At 47.6% G+C, this 18159-nt stretch overlaps 1 protein-coding gene across 5 annotated transcripts in view; it reads right to left on the bottom strand.

Moving 5' to 3' along the window:
• AGAP1 (ArfGAP with GTPase domain, ankyrin repeat and PH domain 1) overlaps positions 1–18159 on the bottom strand; it is a 568365-nt gene that overhangs the window by 278920 nt on the left and 271286 nt on the right. For all 5 annotated transcript variants that reach the window (XM_081494022.1, XM_081494021.1, XM_081494020.1 and 2 more), the window contains 3 exons: positions 13129–13256; positions 11255–11410; positions 4041–4133 (listed from right to left, as the gene is read on the bottom strand). In XM_081494022.1, coding sequence (XP_081350148.1) covers positions 4041–4133; positions 11255–11410; positions 13129–13256 — 377 coding nt within the window. The remainder of the gene's footprint in view (positions 1–4040; positions 4134–11254; positions 11411–13128; positions 13257–18159) is intronic.

Below are 18159 nucleotides of genomic sequence, written 5' to 3'. Positions count from 1 at the left end.
CAGGTCCTCAAAAAATGGAAGTTATTTTGCAGCAGATAAGTCACATTCTCGATGAGAAAGCTTTCACGGGGGATGGAGGGGGGAGACAGGATCACTGCCCACCGTCCGCGGACAGCTCCTCCCACGCTGGGCCGGGGACAGCCTCCGTCTCACAGCCAACAGGCGAGCTGTAAAACGTGAGCCGGACGCGGTTAAAATAACCCACCGGAACACGCTCCGTCTGCAAGGACACGCGTCAGGCTGCCGAGCGTGTTGGAGACATGGTCTCGCCCGTGTCCTGAACCGCCCCTGACAAGACTCCTGTGCACCCGGGGGGAGACAGAGCCTGTGACGATCAAACATACCGGCCCATCCCAAAGCCACCCCCGGCCCAGCCCCACAGAGGACCAGGACAAGGTTCAGGATGAGGATTTCTCTGCCTTTAGGGCCCATAAGCTGGGGTTCGGGGCCCCAAAACACAGACTCAGTCCTGAACAGGGGCTGAGCGTGGAGATAGGGGCTCAGATGCTGGTGGGAAGGGCAGGCAATGGGGACGGGATGCAGCGACCCCGGGCAACCCCGGACAGAGGCACGAGGGCCCATGTCCCTGCAGACGTGCGATGCTGTAGGCATATCTCAGAAGATGCCTCTCCTCGGGCACGAGGCATCTGTCTGAGGCTGGGGGCACACGTTTAATTCAGAACATGTAACTCTGCTTCCTAAGCTTTCTTTTTTCTTGGCTGTGCCGTGTCGCTTGTGGGATCTTAGTTTCTCGACCAAGGATTGAACACCCTCGGCAGTAAGACTGCAGAGTCCTAACCACTGGACTGCCAGGGAATTCCCTTCCTAAGTTTTCTGAAGGCTTCTGGCCAACGAGCAGCATAGGGTGCACGGGTGCAGGGGTGCATGGGCTCAGGGGCCAGGTTTGAATCCTGGCCCCTTGGCTTCCGAAGGGGCCTGGTCTGGAAAGCTTGAGCCACAAGGATTTAATTTAAAGATGAAGATAACACAGCTATGTCAACTGTGGCAATGTTGAGGGTCCAGAGAGATATTATGTGAAAACTTAACGATTCTAAGCAGTCACTTAATCATTCAGGCCTGCAGTGTCTAGAATATTCCAGCAGGTGCAGCTCTACCGGGCCCCATCCTCCACAATCCTCTCACTTCCTTTCTACCAGCTGATGTCATCCCTGGCAGGGTGAGGAGTCCAGACTACCTCCAAGGCTCTCCGTTCCTTTATAAAAATACAGATAAATCTGTACGTCTGTGTGTACCCACAGCAAGGCTCCGATGAACGAGTCCTGAGCACGACGTATCTGAAAATCCGGTTTTGCCAGAATCTAAAAGTCCTCTCTGGCATCTCCTCATCTCAGCGTCCCAACGGCCTCGGTATTATCCGGAGCCCAATTCCCGGATGGGTATTCCGAGGCCGGGCATGTTCTGCCTCAAGGGGACTCTGACCTGCCAGCTGTGGTCTCTGGGACGCAGGTTTCCCACGTCTGTACATAGAGGCAGCTACGAGAGACAGGAGCTGGGTGGGCTGCCTGTGTCAGGATGCCCCAGGAAACCAGACCACGACTTAAGAGGTAAACTGGATTATTTGAACATTGACAACCAAAAGGCTTCCCAGGACAGGATAATACCCAACTTACCCTTGACCGTCAACCTCCAGCAGCACACAGACTAAAAGCCTGCCCTGTACGCTGAGCCCTTGCACAGAGAAGCAGGGCACAAACTGAGGGAGGGGAGGCCCCACCCACATCGGGGTGGTGGCCAGCACGCCCACCTGAACCCACGGGGGACATGACCTCGTGTTGAGTTCTAGCACCCCCGAAAGGAAATGTCCCAGGATGGATATTTTAAATGAGAGGAAAAGAGTTCAATGACTTTCCCAATTCTAGTTGACACAGCATCAGCAGAATGAAAATTACACATTAAAATTGCCTTATGTGGAGAGTTAAGTTTATATCAGTAAGTAAATTCACAAAGAATAAGCAACCGTGCCTGCATCTCTACAGGAGAGACAGCCTTTAGGAGCAGTCAAAACCAGATTCACAGACACGGAGGACAGACGTGCCAAGGGGGAGAGGGGAGGGGGTGCGAGCGAAGGACTGGGGGCATGGGGTTAGCAGACACAAATTACTACACACGGGACAGATAAACAACAGGGCCCTGCTGTAGAGCACAGGGAACTGGGCTAAGTACCCTGTGAGAAACCAAGGTGGAAAAGAATACAGACAAATATATATACATATGTATACACAGACACACACACACACATATGTGTGTGTATGTGGGGGGGTGTGTTTATGGGGCTTCCCAGGTGGCACAGTGGTAAAGAACCTGCCTGCCAATGCAGGAAACATAAGAAACTTGGGTTCGATCCCTGGGTTGGGAAGATCTCCTAGAGGAGGAAATGGTGACCTGCTCCAGTACTCTTGCCCGGAGAATCTCATAGACGGAGGAGGGATTCCGTAGACAGGGGGCACACTGTACATACAGTGATGTGCTCAGTCGCTTCAGTCGTGTCCAACTCTGTGTGACCCCATGGACTGTAGCCCAGCAGGCTCCTCTGTCCATGGGATGCTCCAACCAAGAATATTGGAATAGGTTGCCATTTCCTCCTCCAGGAGATCTTCCTGACCCAGGGATCAAACCCGAGTTTCTTATGTCTCCTGCATTGGCAGGTGGGTTCTTTACCACTAGCACCACCTGGGAAGCCCCATAAACACACACCCCATAAATACATAAGTATGTGTGTGTATGTATATATACAGACATAGATACGTACATATAATTAAGTCACTTTGCTGTACAGCAGAAATTAAACACAGCATTGTAAATCAACTATACTTCAATTAAAAAAAAAAGTGAGAACAGCAAAGAGGAGGGAAGGAGACTGCTCTCAGCGGCTCTCCGCGCCAGCCTACACATCAGTTCGCCAGCCTCTGAAGGCATCTTGTGAAAACCCCATGGACTTCCGCCTCTGTCCCACCTGTGATGCTGGGGCCCGCCCACACCTGCATGCAGAAACTGCCTGGTCCCCAGGTGAAGCCGCAGGCTACCTGTTTCAAGCGGATAGACTCTAGCCCTCCTGAAAGGTGGCCAGTGCCAACGCGAGCTCCTATAGGATTCGTGAACGTGTCCTGCTACCACTGCAGGGGCAGAGCTGTCATCCTGCCCACAGACTCCTCTTCCCCTTAAGCAGAAAACACTTGAACCAACCAGCCTTCTTCAGCAAACTAAAAGACGGCATTTCCGGAATCCACGGTGCCGGGCTAAACACTTTAATTTCATTTCCCTGGGAACTATCACAGCCAAATAGGTCTTGTGAATTCCCCTCTTCTTTGAGACATAAAGTCATTTGGTACCCGGCTTCTGGGCTAATGAAAACCGATTCCAGGCTAGCGACATAGGCCAAAACAAATGCCTGCGTTCGAGTCCTGTTGTGTAATGAGGAAGTTTAATTAAGGCCCCACATTACAGCTGTAAATGTTCCTTTATATAATAAGGTCTAAATGAAACTGAACCTAATCAAAGTTACAATTCCTTCATTAGCAAATTACAAACAAGAGCGCACAGCTGACACACCGGCTATGATTATCACAACTAATTGCCTCGTTGTTACAAACCAGCCTGAAACCGTGTTCAGATGTCCGTCTGCGAGAGCAAATTAGGGCCACGTCGGGCTATTCCTGTGATCACAAGGGGCTCTTGTACGGGGATCTGATTTACCCCCGTCGCCTGGTGGCCGGCGGCCCAATCAAAGCTGAGCTACAAAGGCAGCCTTTGAAGCCAGCGCAGTCTCGAAACACACTCCATATGCAGGCGGGCAGACTGCACTTCATTAGGTCTGTTGTCATACTTCCCCTCTTCCTATTCTAATGATCCTATTTTAATACACACAGGAACCTCTTCTAATTGATGTCAAGTGAGTGACTTCTACATTCATCAGCGGAGCACATCAAACAAACCTTGGCGCACGAGCCAGCCTCACGGCGAGGAGAGACCCGGGGTGTGTCTCTGGCTACAGGGCCGGGCAGGGGGGGAAGCCGAGTTACCTGTTTAATTGGGATGGCTCGACCGCTCCCGATGCTGTCCGCCCGACTCTCCAGGCCTTTCTTCTCTTTGTCTGGGTCACTCCCTTTCCGAGACTGAAAAGCAAAAATAAAGTTAGCATTTGGGGAAGGGCTGTGGTTCCCAGATTGGGGAGGTGAAACCCACTTGCACAGCTTCTGCAAAATACACACCTGAAGAAGCCCTGCAGGAGCTGTGCATGTACCCGCGTGTACCAGCTGTGTGTGTACCCATGTGCACACACACATACCCCAGGAACGGACTGCTGGGTGTCCATCGCCACCGAGCCATCACGTTACAGGGAATTTTCTAAACTTCCCTTCCCACTTTCCCACTGCAAAATCATCTTTTAATTCTTTTGTAAAGAAGTTCAAAATTCAATTACGAGAAACCAATGGACCATACAGGAAAGTAACGCCCAACAGGAAAACACATTCCGAAGCTGCAGTTAAATCCAGCCGAGGAGAAAAGGACTCCTCGCTGCTTGTTTGGGAAACCTGTGACATAAATGTATATATTTAATTAACACCTGAAGGATTTTAAAAATTCTATTAACGTCTCAGCTGTGCATTTCAACGGGATACTCCTAATTCATATCGAGCTGCCATTAACGTTCCTTTTTATTGCTTCTGGATAGTCAGAAAAGAGCAAATTCAAAGTTAAACTAGTGTTAAGATACCATAGGAAGTAACCAAGGGGAAATAAAGTTGAAGATATCTTTGGGGGTAAACCATCAGCACTTTGGGGGAAAATGAGTGGCTTTGTTTGCCGAGTTCCTGCCAGTCTTCTTGGCAATATTGACGGGCACGCTCACCCAGGAGAGGGTGGCCAGCGGGGAGGGTGTCCGCGGGGGCCCCAGGGAAGCCACCCCAGCACCCCACGACCTGGGGACACTGGAGGGGCAGCCACGGCTAAGTCGCCATCGCTCGGTGGCATGAGAAACTGTGAGCACACGATGTTCTGACAGATTTATTTTATTACGACAGAAAGATCTGAGACTCGTCCTCCTTAATAACTGTGCTGACAAGTGACAACTCCACTCCATTACTTTTCAATGGGAACATTACTCACGCAATATTGAAAATGGAGAAACATTTTCATGTGCTTTTCAAATCTGAGATGATATATGAAATGAGCCGACTTTGTGGTGTCCAGTGCGGCAATGAGAAGCTAATGAAATCCAGTTTTAAAGGGTGTGAGGTGGAGCTGCTGATATATATATATATTTTTTAATATTAAAGGGGGTGATGTCATGCAGTATGAGGAGAAAAGTTTCCATGACGTAAACCTGGATCAGGGACTGCAATGAGTCCACAGGCTCCACAGAAGACAGGCTTCTTTGATGATGCTTAGAAGCTGACATTATTTACTGAGCACCTACCAAGTGCCAGGCACTGTGTACTTGTTTTTCTTTAGGATGCTAGAAGCTTGGAATGAGGTACCAGGAAACGGAACAAGCAACAAATAGAAAGTTGCAGAAGAATATAAAACATGATGTTTAACCTTTGGGCTCAGTGGGAAACAGAGATTTATCAATTCCTTGTCATGAACTTTAGTTAAAGAGTTAGGGGCTCACTTTTCTCTTTAATTATTAAGTGCAATTAAGTGTTTAATTAATAACCTGTGGTAAGAGCTATGTAACAGCTCTTATATAAGTTCTGCTTTCCCTATGTCTCAGTTCATGAGAAAGCTGGAATTTGAGGTTTCTATTTGTAAATGACATTCTAAGCTCATAGCGATGACATTTAAAATTGTTTCAAATCAACAGAGACCATTAATGGTACTTTTGGAATTTTAAGAATTCTGAATTTCTAAATCTGGAAATCTGTCTTCATTATTCTCTATTAACCAGAATAATTAACAAAACAAACATTAAAAAAAAAGAACATCTTCCTCAAGGCAGCACATCTGTTTCCACAGCCACTGCGTCGTCAGAGAACTCCAGATTCCACAGGAAGCAGGATCAGGAACTAAACTCCACGTCTGATCACAGGCCCTGAGATGAACGAGGTGGAAACTGAGGGAAAACTTCCCCGCCAAAATGCAACAGAAATTCCTGATGACTCTCACACTTGGGTGGAGAGAACCATAAAACTAAAACTTCATGGACAGAGTGGTGGTAATTTGTTAGGCAAAAGGGTTTATTGTCTCTCCATCCTACAGTGACTTTTGGTACAGCAGTCTGTGATATATATCATAAAACTGAAATCCAACAGCTAAACTGAAACAAACCCGTTGGACATAAAACACCGCAGCACATACAGATTCCCAGTAAAGTCTCCTGATATTTCTGCCAGCCCTGAGACTACATCACCCATGGCACAGCCTCACAATGCCACTCAAATGGCTCAGCAAAAGCATCAGATCCAAAGCTGCCCTGGGTACCGCTGCCAGGGGGTCAGGAGTGAGTGTGCAAGGCATCCACCTGACTCACAACCAAAACCCTAACAGGAGTTTATCACACCCATCACAGAAAGTCACGGGGAGCCGGAGGAGTGACCGCAGAGCCTCTGCAAACTGTGAACGCAGCAGGAAGAAAGGCTAGGATAAACCTAATCACCATCTCCTTCGTCAGAGACACCTTCAGCTGCCCCTCAGGTGATAAAGGAAGCTGTGAGGGGCACCCCACCAGTGGCCTGCTCCTGAGAACAAGGAGCATCACGGCCAAGCGCCCTCACTATCACACAGAGACCTGCCCCTCTCCAACCGGTGAGGAAGTCAAAGACTGCTGGAACACACTGTAATAGGATCCACGCTCCGTTCCCTACAGAAGACAAAATACCATTCAAGCAGGTCTATTTATACTATCAATTCTGCTGCCTTATTTTTTACAGAGAGTCTCTACGAACTGGGCAATGGCTTTTCACATTCTTTGGTTACCGGGTATGCTTGGCTCTGTTCTGGGGTGTCGGCATTATCTGGCAAGCTTTGAGAAATAACCACATAAGCGACATCAGGACGATAAAGCTTGAAGGCAGGCAGGTCAGGGGACCGGACAATGTGTGGACGCGTAGGAGAACGAGTTTAAGACGTGGACGCAGATAACAGACGCTGCATCCAAAGGAATGCCGATCCCCGGACTGGGGGGGGTTGGACTGGGGGGATGGATATTCTGGAGGTGCACTCTTTATCTGTGACGGGGTTATTTCTAGAAGAAGTAGCGGCAGCAGTGGCAGAAAAATGCTCACAGTCTATGAACTGCAGGGTGAGTACATGCATGTGTTTTTAAATTCCTATATGTTTGAAAATACTTCCTAATAAAACATTTGAACTACATGTAATAAATCAAGGCTATGAAACTACTCATCCTGAGAGCATATATTACAGAACCAGGAATTCGATGGATATAGCCTTTAAATATTTATTTTTTTCAAAATTATTTTTTTTCAAAGAAATAAGCAAGATACGATATCATTTAGCTTTTTTATTAGTGACTGATCGTTCCTACTGCCAACAGAACACAAAACTTCCTATTATAGGAGAGATTTGCAAGTTTGTCGTCTTTTGTAAAAGGTGTGTGTGTGATTTATTTTTGCTCAGATTTTTGCATGTGTGTATACACAAACAGAAGCATCTGGGACTGAAGAATGTTAGCCCAGGGTGGCACACTACAGGTCACTTTATAAAATTTATAAGCACGGTATTTGCAGACTGGTGTGTGTACTACTTAATTAACACTGGCCTCTTTAGGAGGATCTTCATAAATAAGGAAGACGAAGCTCCTTCATCTGGGCATTACCGTCCCAGCCTGAGTGGGTTTTTATTCACTAAGATTGGTCAACGTAGGGCACTTCCTTCCTCCTAATACACATTTTTCAATAAATACACTTTTCACTAATTGAAGCCAGTGATTACTAACAATCGCCAGGGATGAGGAGGTTATGACATTTTACATATTTAAGAACAGGAGCAAACCGGTAACAAGGAGAATCTAGTTTCTTAATTGGCCACAATTTCAAAATCCATTTGCCTCCCGTCCTTCCCTGGGTGACACTGACATCTAGTGGAATTATCACTTCTGAGATCTGCAGCGTGAGCATCACCCACCGTCACCATCACCGTCAGCGGCATCGCTTTGTTCAGCGTCAAAGCCGGCAGTGATGAAGATACAGGTTTCCAGTCTTTTCCTTAAACGCCATGATGCAAACCCGCTGTGAAGTTAGCTTCTTCATGACCCCGATTCCTGTTCCCAGTAGTAACAACAGTGCAATGGATTCAGCTTCTGAAAGGATTTACTCTCAGCCACTTTCCAACACGTAGAGACGAAGCCTCAATCCTGCCCTGGTTCATAGGCAGGCCCTCGCATCCATCACCAGCTGCGTTAATTACAACATGATCAGTGGGGATTTCCAGTCGCCATAAGGATGGGTCTGCATTGGTTCTGGCACTGCCCCACCCGGCCTGGACAGCTGGCCGCTCCCTGGGCTCCTGGACTCGGTGTATACACGTGTGCACGGCTCTAACCGTGAGGGTTGGGGGGGGTCCCATCCCTCTGCTCTCCTCTGGGCGGGCAGAGCCCCCATCCCAGTCCACCTCCTCTTGAACCTGGGTTGACTGACAACACCCACGCCTGATGGACAACAAATCCAGCCGTGCAGAGAGCAGCGGGGAAGCGCAGGTTTGTCACCCGAGTTACTGTTCATCTGCTTCTTCCTGCCTTAAACGTGTCTCCTTTGGCAGGTACCCACTGGGCAGGGCCCAGGACACTACTTTCCAGCACCTTCAGACCCCAGAGGTGCCCATATAGGTGTGGGATGGCACGTGCCAGAGCAGCCCCATTTCACAGAGACTTCCCGGCTTCTCTTGCCTTGAGGACAGACCAAAGCCAATGACCAAGAAAGGTGACCCTGAGAAGGTGTCGTGACCTGGGTGTCCCCTCCTCCTGCCACGCCCTAAAAGAAGTGGCAAACACACAGAAGATGCTCTGGTCCACGTTCCAGAGCCCCTCCTCCCCGCTACGCTAGCGTCCTGCTCACAGCCCACCCGCCCTCTCTGCGCCTTCAGCAGTGGGCTCCTCTTCAGGTCCATGGAGCCCTGAGTCGATCCACAGCCTGTTCTGCGAGGTGACAGCGCCTCACCTGGAAGCCCCCTCCTGGATGTGCACAAGTGTGACAGGCGGATAGATAAGCCACGAGTGCTGTTTAGGTGCCTGCTGCTATTCTCAGCTTGTCTGAAGAAATTCCACGGTACAGCGTCTTGCAGTGGACGTCTTCAAGCATATCAGGTATGTACCTGTATTTCGCACACACTTAAGCACCTCTCTCCCAATTTACAGCTACTTTTGCTTATGCACTAACATAAGTCACTCCATAACGGTGGGGTGGTGAGATACAAATAAAAGCAAAGGACTCTTTGCCCTTACAGGGAATCTTCCTAGCAACCTCACTGCAACTACTGTTGTTTCCGGTTCAGAGAGGCTGAGTATCCTGCCCAAGGTCACACAGCCCCAGGCAGTGGAGGGCAGGGGCTCAGGCCGTCTGATCTTCACTCTGGCCCTCCAACAGCAGCGTCTGCCAGAACTCACACGGCATGGGGCAAGGAGCTGAGGAGGGGAATAGTTGTGAGGAGGGAGTGTGTGCTGTTGGCAACAGACCTCGGCAACAAAGACCATCTGATGGGAAAACTGCCGTGGTCATGGTGGGAGAAGGCCGGAGGATCTACTGTACCTGGCACCCTCCTTCACCATGGAGAACACCGTCTCCAGGGACTTCTGTGGCGGTCCAGCAATTAAGATCCCTCACTTCCAATGCAGGGATGTGGGTTCAATCCCTGGCCGGGGAACTAAAGTCCCACGTGCTGCGCCACCAAACAAACAAACAAACAAAAAACCCTGCCATCTCCAAATTAGGGCAGTGGATCAGATTAACAGACTCGTGGCCACCCCTGTAGAGGCCTCCTTTAGCTCGAGCCAGGAAATACTGAACTTCTTTGCATCGAAGTCAGTAATAATCAACCAAGAAAAAGTGTCAGTCACTCAGTCGTGTCCGACTCTTCGCGACCCGAGGGACTGTAGCCTGCCAGGCTCCTCTGCCCATGGGATTCTCCAGGCAAGAATACTGGAGTGGGTTGTCATTCCCTTCTCCAGGGGAATCTTCCCGACCCAGGAACCAACCAAGAGGAGAAATCACATGGTTGTAAACAGGGCACCCTGACGCTGGACGCTAGAGTTGAGCAACTTTCTAAGCAAGTCAAATTTCCCTTTCTAAGACAAGACACTGGACGCTGGAGACATCCTTGTTGTGCGGCTGGCCTGTGCACTGTGGGATGTTGAACACCTCTGTGGCTGGTACCCAGTCTAGAGCTCCGCAGAACCACGCCCAGCCCCACCCCCGAGCTGAGACAACTCAAACCTTCTCCAGAAACTGCCAAATTTCTGGCAGAGCAAAAGCACCTGGATGAGAACCCCTGGTTTGAAAGCTTGTATATTTGTAATGCACAGACATGGTCCCAGGAGGGAAAGTGTTCTTCTCAAGTCAAATGACTCCAGCCACATGGCAGTAGCTCTGCCTGGAGTTCTGGGCTCAACTGCAAAACCTTCTCCACCATTGATTGGTAATGTCTGCTGTGTGTAAGGCAACGGACAGGGTGGCAGCACTTTTGTGTCCTCTCTTGTTAAAGGACAGCCCAACCGCTCAAGGAGCTTTTAAGAAACTAAACATGCCTGGGTCCCACGCACAGATTCCGAGCTCATAAACCTGAGCCCTGAGAGCTGATGTATACCAGAGCCCTGTAAGGGCTTCTGAAGAAAAGTCCAAGCGGACAGGCTCGTGTCTGTGAGCCTCTACAGACCCCGAGGAAGTCCTCAGCGCTCCAACCAAAGGAGCAGGGGGTTTGTCCACCTATAGGGCTTACACATCTCATCTCGAAGGCTGGACGCACACGTGTGGGGAATCCCGGCAGAGTCTGTCACCTGCGTGTATCTAACGGGACAAGTCTTTAGCTGGAGGCCAAGAGAGTCGAGGACCACGGACACCTTTATCCAAACTCCTGCTCTTTCTGACTCCCTGAAACTGAGCAAGTCCCAGCTTACTCAGCACTGCATTTCGGCATCCTGCAATATTCTGAGATGTCCACGGAACTCAGTGCCCTTCCTGTTCATTTGGTTCGGACACTACACCTGTCCCTGACCACCTGGCGGCCAGAGGACCGCTGAGTGGGCGCCTCGGGACCCCCGCTCCGAGCCCCGGGGGACACTCACAGTGAAGAGGTTGGACCGGCGCTTGGACTGCTTGCGGACGGGCGTGGGCGTGTTGGCCGCGGGTGGCACATCGATGCGGAGCTCCTTCTGGCTGGTGCTCGGCGTGGATGGCACGGAGGAGGAGTAGTCGCTCAGGCTCCCGCCCCCGTTACTCGTCTGTAATGAGCCGAAGCCAAGGCTGTGTTAGGAACACGCTCTGGGAACCTCACTCACCACCTGCGTGGGACCGTAACCCACGGGCCGGCAAGTCACACACAGCAGGTGCAGCTGGACAGGTGGGCCAGCCTCTCCCACTGGCTGGTGGCATCTGCTTGGTTTCCTTCTAGAAGACAGCGCTCAGCTCAGCATCATTTCAGCTAAGAAAAGGGACTTAAGGCAGAGAAGTCTCTTCCGTTTAATTTTTCTTGAGAGTGAAAATGTAATTATTTTCTATTTCCTCTGAAAAAGGAAGGGACTGGTTGAACTAAGTGGTTTCCCTGGTCCCTTCACTGCACTAAATTAGAGGCAGAAAGAGCACAATTGTGCCCCAGAGGACCAGAACTCACATTTTGAAAATGACCTCTTAGAGGGATAAATAGGGAGACTGGGATTGACATATACACACCACTATATATAAAAAAAGATGACTAATAAGGATCTGCTGCATAACACAAGGAATTCTACTCAATACTCTGTAATGGCCTATATGGGAAAAGAATCTAAAAAAGAAGGGACATATGTATTAATACATGTAAAAATGATTCACTTTGCTATACAGCAGAAACTAATGCAACACTGTAAATCAATTATATTCCAATAAAAATTGGTTTAAAAAAAAGAAAATGACCTCTTGGAAATGTGGATGCATCTGGAAGATATCTCAAGATTCAGAGGGAGTTACAGATGCCAGTGGTGGGGATGTTAACATCCTTGATGGTACCTTTGTAGGCCCCACTGTAAATGCACTTCCCTTCTCCTTAAGCAACCAAACACAGGATACCTAACCTTCTCAATAAATCTGTTTAAAAAGTATCAATATAACACCTGTCTGAGAAATGTAAACCGAAGACAGGTGAGCAGGCAAAAATAAGCCAACAATTCCTCTCCGGGGTTTTGGTTAGGGTCTTCAAAGTGACTTACATTGTTTGCTTCCAAATAAATAGCAAAATGTTGCAATAGAAAGATACTAGTGGGACTTCTCTGGCTGTCCAGAGGTTAAGACTTCACCTTCCAATGCAGGGAGCGTGGGTTCCATCCTTCTTTGAGAAGCTAAGTTCCGACATGCCACACATGTGGCCAAAAAAACCCCACAAAATATAAAACAGGGGAAGCATTATTGTAACAATCAATAAAGACTTAAAAAAAAATAGTTACTAGTTTCCATAGGGCATAAGGGAAAAGGGGACTCTAACCCAGAACTGCACTGGAGAAGGAAATGGCAACCCACTCCAGTATTCTTGCCTGGAGAATCCTAGGGACGGCGGAGGCTGGTGGGCTGCCGTCTATGGGGTCGCACAGAGCCGGACACAACTGAAGTGACTTAGCAGCAGCAACCCAGAACTGCTACCATATTGAAGCATATTGTGGGATGAGCCAATGAGATTTACTCACAACTGCTCAGCCTACAAGCAGATGACAATGAGGACCGACTCAGGGTCATTTAAATCAACAGCAGAGACAGCGTGGAGACGGGAGCGTTAAAGACTGATTTCCATCAACACCACTGGGCCACAGTAGCTTCCAAAGGAGATGTTACGTCAGTTACAGACACGCAGTTATTTGCAAAGTTGAAACAGAAAATCCCCCTTGGAGCTGGCCGAGCACCCTCTTTGGCAGGCGTGTCCTCCCGGGCTCGCACCTGCCTTGCAGCCCAGCCTCTCAGGGGACCGACATACCTGGCTGATGTGCACGGCGGACACCTGTGCCGAGCAGACCGACGAGTGGCTGGGTGAGTTGGGGAGGGACTTGCAGGGGCCTATGGACAGCTGCTGCTTCTTCCTCGTGGCGACAATCTTCTGGGCAACTGCGGACAAGGAGACAGAAGAGGTCTCTGTGAGGCTGCTCTCCACACCCAGGCATGTGGCAGAGGCCCAGGACCGTCTCCGTCATCCACCGTCCCCTGGCTCCACGGTAACGGAATTCCTGACTCTCAGTCGGGCACAGGACAGGACGACCAGAAGAGGTACGACATTCCCTGGGGCTTCCCCTGGTCCATCCCCCTGCCCCCCACCTAAATGTGGCCACACGAGCAAGTTCTGGCCAATAGGATGGCTGCAGGGGGGTCACGTGGCAGCATCCCGGAAGCACCCTCAAGAGAGATGCCCTTGGCCTATTTCTCCCTTATGACATTTTCCTTCTGGCTGCATAAAAGGCACATATGTTGGCTGTAGCCCTGGCAGTGACCTTGGTGGGGTGGAAGCCACACTTGGTGGGACATGAGCCCCTTCTAGGAACTGAGTCTCTGGCTCGACAGCCCTGGGCAGACTGCCTCAGAAGCTTTATAGGTAAACCACAAAAAATACACATCTATCTTGTTTAAATCATTCTAATGATTTTTCCCGCCAATGACTTGCAGCAAAAATCATTCTAAATAAGACAGGGGAATTTAAACCAAATCCTTTTGGAAATCAAAAAATCTATTTTATTTATCTATTTTTTTTGCATAGCCTAAAGAATTACTCTCAACTCGACAAGCGACTGCATAGAATTATATTCAAGGACATGTAATTATCTCAAAGATTTTTTTTTTATTTAAATATACGGCTACACACATTGAGAGTTTATCTTAATCAATACAAATCTAAATTCCACCAGTCATAACTTCTGGCAAATAGGCTGGGTGATAGAGCATGCTGGATTTAATTGGAAAGGAAGTCAAGGATTAGAAAACTCTCCCCACACCAATAGGTGTCACTACAGGAGAATAACTGCAGCTTTTATTCGAATCGATGTGTGTCTTGGGGGACGAGCTGGAATTAAGTTCAATGATAGTCAATCCTTGTCTTTGCCCAGAGAGTGGCTATTTTTAAAGACATCCATGCAAAGGGACATACACTGTCCCCAGCAGCGGGTTATGACACAGAAGGAGCACGCACAGTGGCCGCGGATCATTTCTTGTCCAAATGAATGCGATGTTAATAAGGAGCTGATCTGTCCACAGCTTATGGCTTTCATGTAAATGAATGATAGTATAAATATGATTAAGTGAAAATGCAATATTTAAAAAATGGCTCACAGAGATGAAACAGCAGCCTCATTAGTTACATCCCACCTCCGATAGGCCTCTTATCATCCTGAAAGGATGATATCAATTAATTTATCTTCCCATAGTGTATTGATCATAACCTTCATCAGCTAATCATGTTTAAATTACAGAGGAATATCGCAACACTCTGTCATTCCGAAGCCATCGGTGTATCGATCTGGGGTCTTTGAAGACGCACGTTAGAATATTTCAAAAATCATTAATGTCAACTCAAAACTAAAACCCAAGAACAGATTCCAACACCTGCAAAACATGTGTTATATAGGTGTGCTGAAATTCCAAGACCAAAAGTTCAATAACTTACAATCATGATTGTCAGGTTGACAGCCAATTTACTTCCATTAAAAAAACAAAAATAAAGAACTTTTTTTTATTTTGATGATCAACTCTAATGCATTTTTATTCTCCTCCTGACCTCAGAGCTAGTATTCAGTTGGATGACCATATAGGATTCCATCTTAAATCTCACAGAAAAAGCATAAACACCAGAATTAAACAGGGCAAAACTATTTGGACAACTCTATAGACATTGTGTGGATCACAATAAACTGTGGAAAATTCTGAAAGAGATGGGGATACCAGACCATCTGACCTGTCTCTTGAGAAAAATGTATGCCGGTCAGGAAGCAACAGTTAGAACTGGACATGGAACAACAGACTGGTTCCAAATAGGAAAAGGAGTACGTCAAGGCTATATATTGTCACCCTGCTTATTTAACTTATATGCAGAGTACATCACGAGAAACGCTGGGCTGGAAGAAACACAAGCTGGAATCAAGATTGCCGGGAGAAATATCAATAACCTCAGATATGCAGATGACACCACCCTTATGGCAGAAAGTGAAGAAGAACTAAAGAGCCTCCTGATGAAAGTGAAAGAGGAGAGTGAAAAAGTTGGCTTAAAGCTCAACGTTCAGAAAACTAAGATCATGGCATCTGGTCCCATCACTTCATGGGAAGTAGATGGGGAAACAGTGGAAACAGTGGCTGACTTTATTTTTTTGGGCTCCAAAATCACTGCTGATGGTGACTGCAGCCATGAAATTAAAAGACGCTTACTCCTTGGAAGGAAGGTTATGGCCAACCTAGATAGCATATTGAAAAGCAGAAACATTACTCTGCCAACAGAGGTCCGTCTAGTCAAGGCTATGGTTTTTCCAGTGGTCATGTATGGATGTGAGAGTTGGACAGTGAAGAAGGCTGAGTGCCGAAGAATTGATGCTTTTGAACTGTGGTATTGGAGAAGACTCTTGAGAGTCCCTTGGACTGCAAGAAGATCCAACCAGTCCATCCTAAAGGTGATCAGTCCTGGTTGTTCATTGAAAGGACTGATGTTGAAGCTGAAACTCCAATACTTTGGCCACCTCATGTGAAGAGTTGACTCACTGGAAAAGACCCTAATGCTGGGAAGGATTGGGGGCAGGAGGAGAAGGGGATGACAGAGGATGAGATGGTTGGATGGCATCACTGACTCGATGGACATGGGTTTGGGTAAACTCTGGGAGTTGATGATGGACAGGGAGGCCTGGCGTGCTGTGGTTCATGGGGTCGCAAGGAGTCGGACACAACTGAGCGACTGAACTGAACTGAACTGAACTGATAGACATTCTCGGTAAGTGTTTTATACTCTAAGGGGGAGAGTTGAGAAACTTTCTAAAACAAGTCAAATACATTATTAAAATCCTCATTTTATGACACTCCAAATGGAAAAGGATTTTCTCTCCTCCCCACATGGAGGCTAGAAAGAGCAAGTCCATGGGCAGAGAGAACCTTTACCCATTAAGACTCCCACAAGGGGACCGACAGGGCCGCACAAAGCATCAATCACACAGTAAGTACTAAGGTTCATCTGTCCATGGAATTACTGCTTTGCCATTTTTATAACAAAATATGAAGTCACAGCCTCTAGTAACTCGTAGCATTCTTTTAAGCCTAACTAGAACTTTTAACTGTTTTATTTCACCATTATTTTTATGTCTACCCACAAATGGAAGTGAGGAAATGAGTTACAAATATTTTGTGCTAAAATACATAGACTGCATCAGAAATACAGGATAACCCATAAAAGTGGGGGACACTTCATAGGGGACAATGCAAGTATCTGACTCAAGAAGGAAGAGGAGACACAGTGACTGTTTTGTAAGGCTGAGCCACCTTCTTTTTCACAGTGAAAAGCCCCCTGTCCACTGTGGCCACAGAGCCGGGCTGGGCCGCGTGCATGGAGGAGGCCCCCTCTCCAGTAACAGCTCAAGGGAAATGGGGTCCCAGAGCAGGGAGGCTCTGCTCTCCTGTAACTATCACCTGCACCTGATATCTGGAACATTTAAAGGTCAGTCGACTTAAACTATGAATCTTACTTACCGCCCAGATCACACTGGTTGGGCGATCTTTACAATCACTGAGATTTTGTCTGAGTTTAATCACTCCACAAGTGAATGTTACATATTTTATATAAATACATGCAATGAATGACTAAAACAGAAACCCAATCACTTGCACTTACTTAAAAGGATCTGGACCCTTTATCACCAAGCTGTGATGTTTCACCAGTTTTGGTGACACGCTTCCGTATAAAGCTGCCCCAGGAGCTAAGCCCAAGTACACCGCCACACGCAAACCAATTTCATTAACCTGGTATTTCAATAGCAGTACTTGGTGCTGTTTTAAAAGTCACTTCCTAGGGACTAATGTACAACACGATAAACGTAATTAACACTGCTCCTGTTATAGATGAAAGTTATTAAGAGAGTAAATTCTAGGAGCTCTCATCAAAGGAAGATATGTTTCCATTTCTTTAATTCTTTACCTATAAGAGATGGTGGATGTTCACTAAACTTACTGTGCTATCGTTTCATGATGCAAGTTGAATCACTGCACTGTGTACCTTATACAGTGTGTCAGAGCTCAATAAAACTGGAAGGGAAAGAATTTTAAGTACATTCAAATGTAAATGAATGAGTGAATAAGTAAGTATCACTCCCTCCACAATTTTGAAGTTTTATTTGGGTGATAGATACCCTGTAACTGTATCCATAATCTCACTGTAGAAACTTCAAAAATAAGGAAGCAACTTCCAGGGCCTGGAAAAGGCCTGAGTGGCTCCCGGGGGCTGGCAGTGGCCCCTCCTCTACCGCCATGAGATCTTTATTTTTTAGCTGAGCCCTTGAGTATACGTTCATAAATATATTTCCCTTCTTCAATTAAAAAGAAGTTGATGTAAGAACTGAAGCAACAAGAAAAAGCGAGTTATACATTTACTTTCTCCACAGATTTTGAATTTTCTATTGGAGAGATGATAAATGACACCCTTTAATTAGTGTGTAAAAATAAGACTCTCAGATAGCTCCCAAATAAGACCTCATTAAAACCTGGCCTGATGCCCAATTTCTGCTTCTCCTGGTCCTCAAATCATTCGCACTGAAGGAGGAGCAGAAAGAATGAGCCTGGTCCCCTCAAGGGAGTCAGGTCCACCTCTCACCAGGAACTGGGGGGCACCCTGCCCCCTCCCCCTCTTCTTCCCCTCCCCCGCCACCTCTGACCCGTACACCTGAACAAAGGCCAGCAGGCTGGCACCCTGTCTGCTGCTGTTTAGTCCCTAAGTCGTCTCTGACTCTTTGCAGCCCCGTGGACTGTAGCCTGCCAGGCTCCTCTGTCCATGGGA

This window comes from Giraffa tippelskirchi, chromosome 5, assembly GCF_054371585.1.
Source record: "Giraffa tippelskirchi isolate mGirTip1 chromosome 5, T2T-mGirTip1v1.2.pri, whole genome shotgun sequence".
Classification (NCBI taxonomy): Eukaryota; Metazoa; Chordata; class Mammalia; order Artiodactyla; family Giraffidae; genus Giraffa; species Giraffa tippelskirchi.
This window is presented reverse-complemented; position numbering and strand designations above follow the sequence as displayed.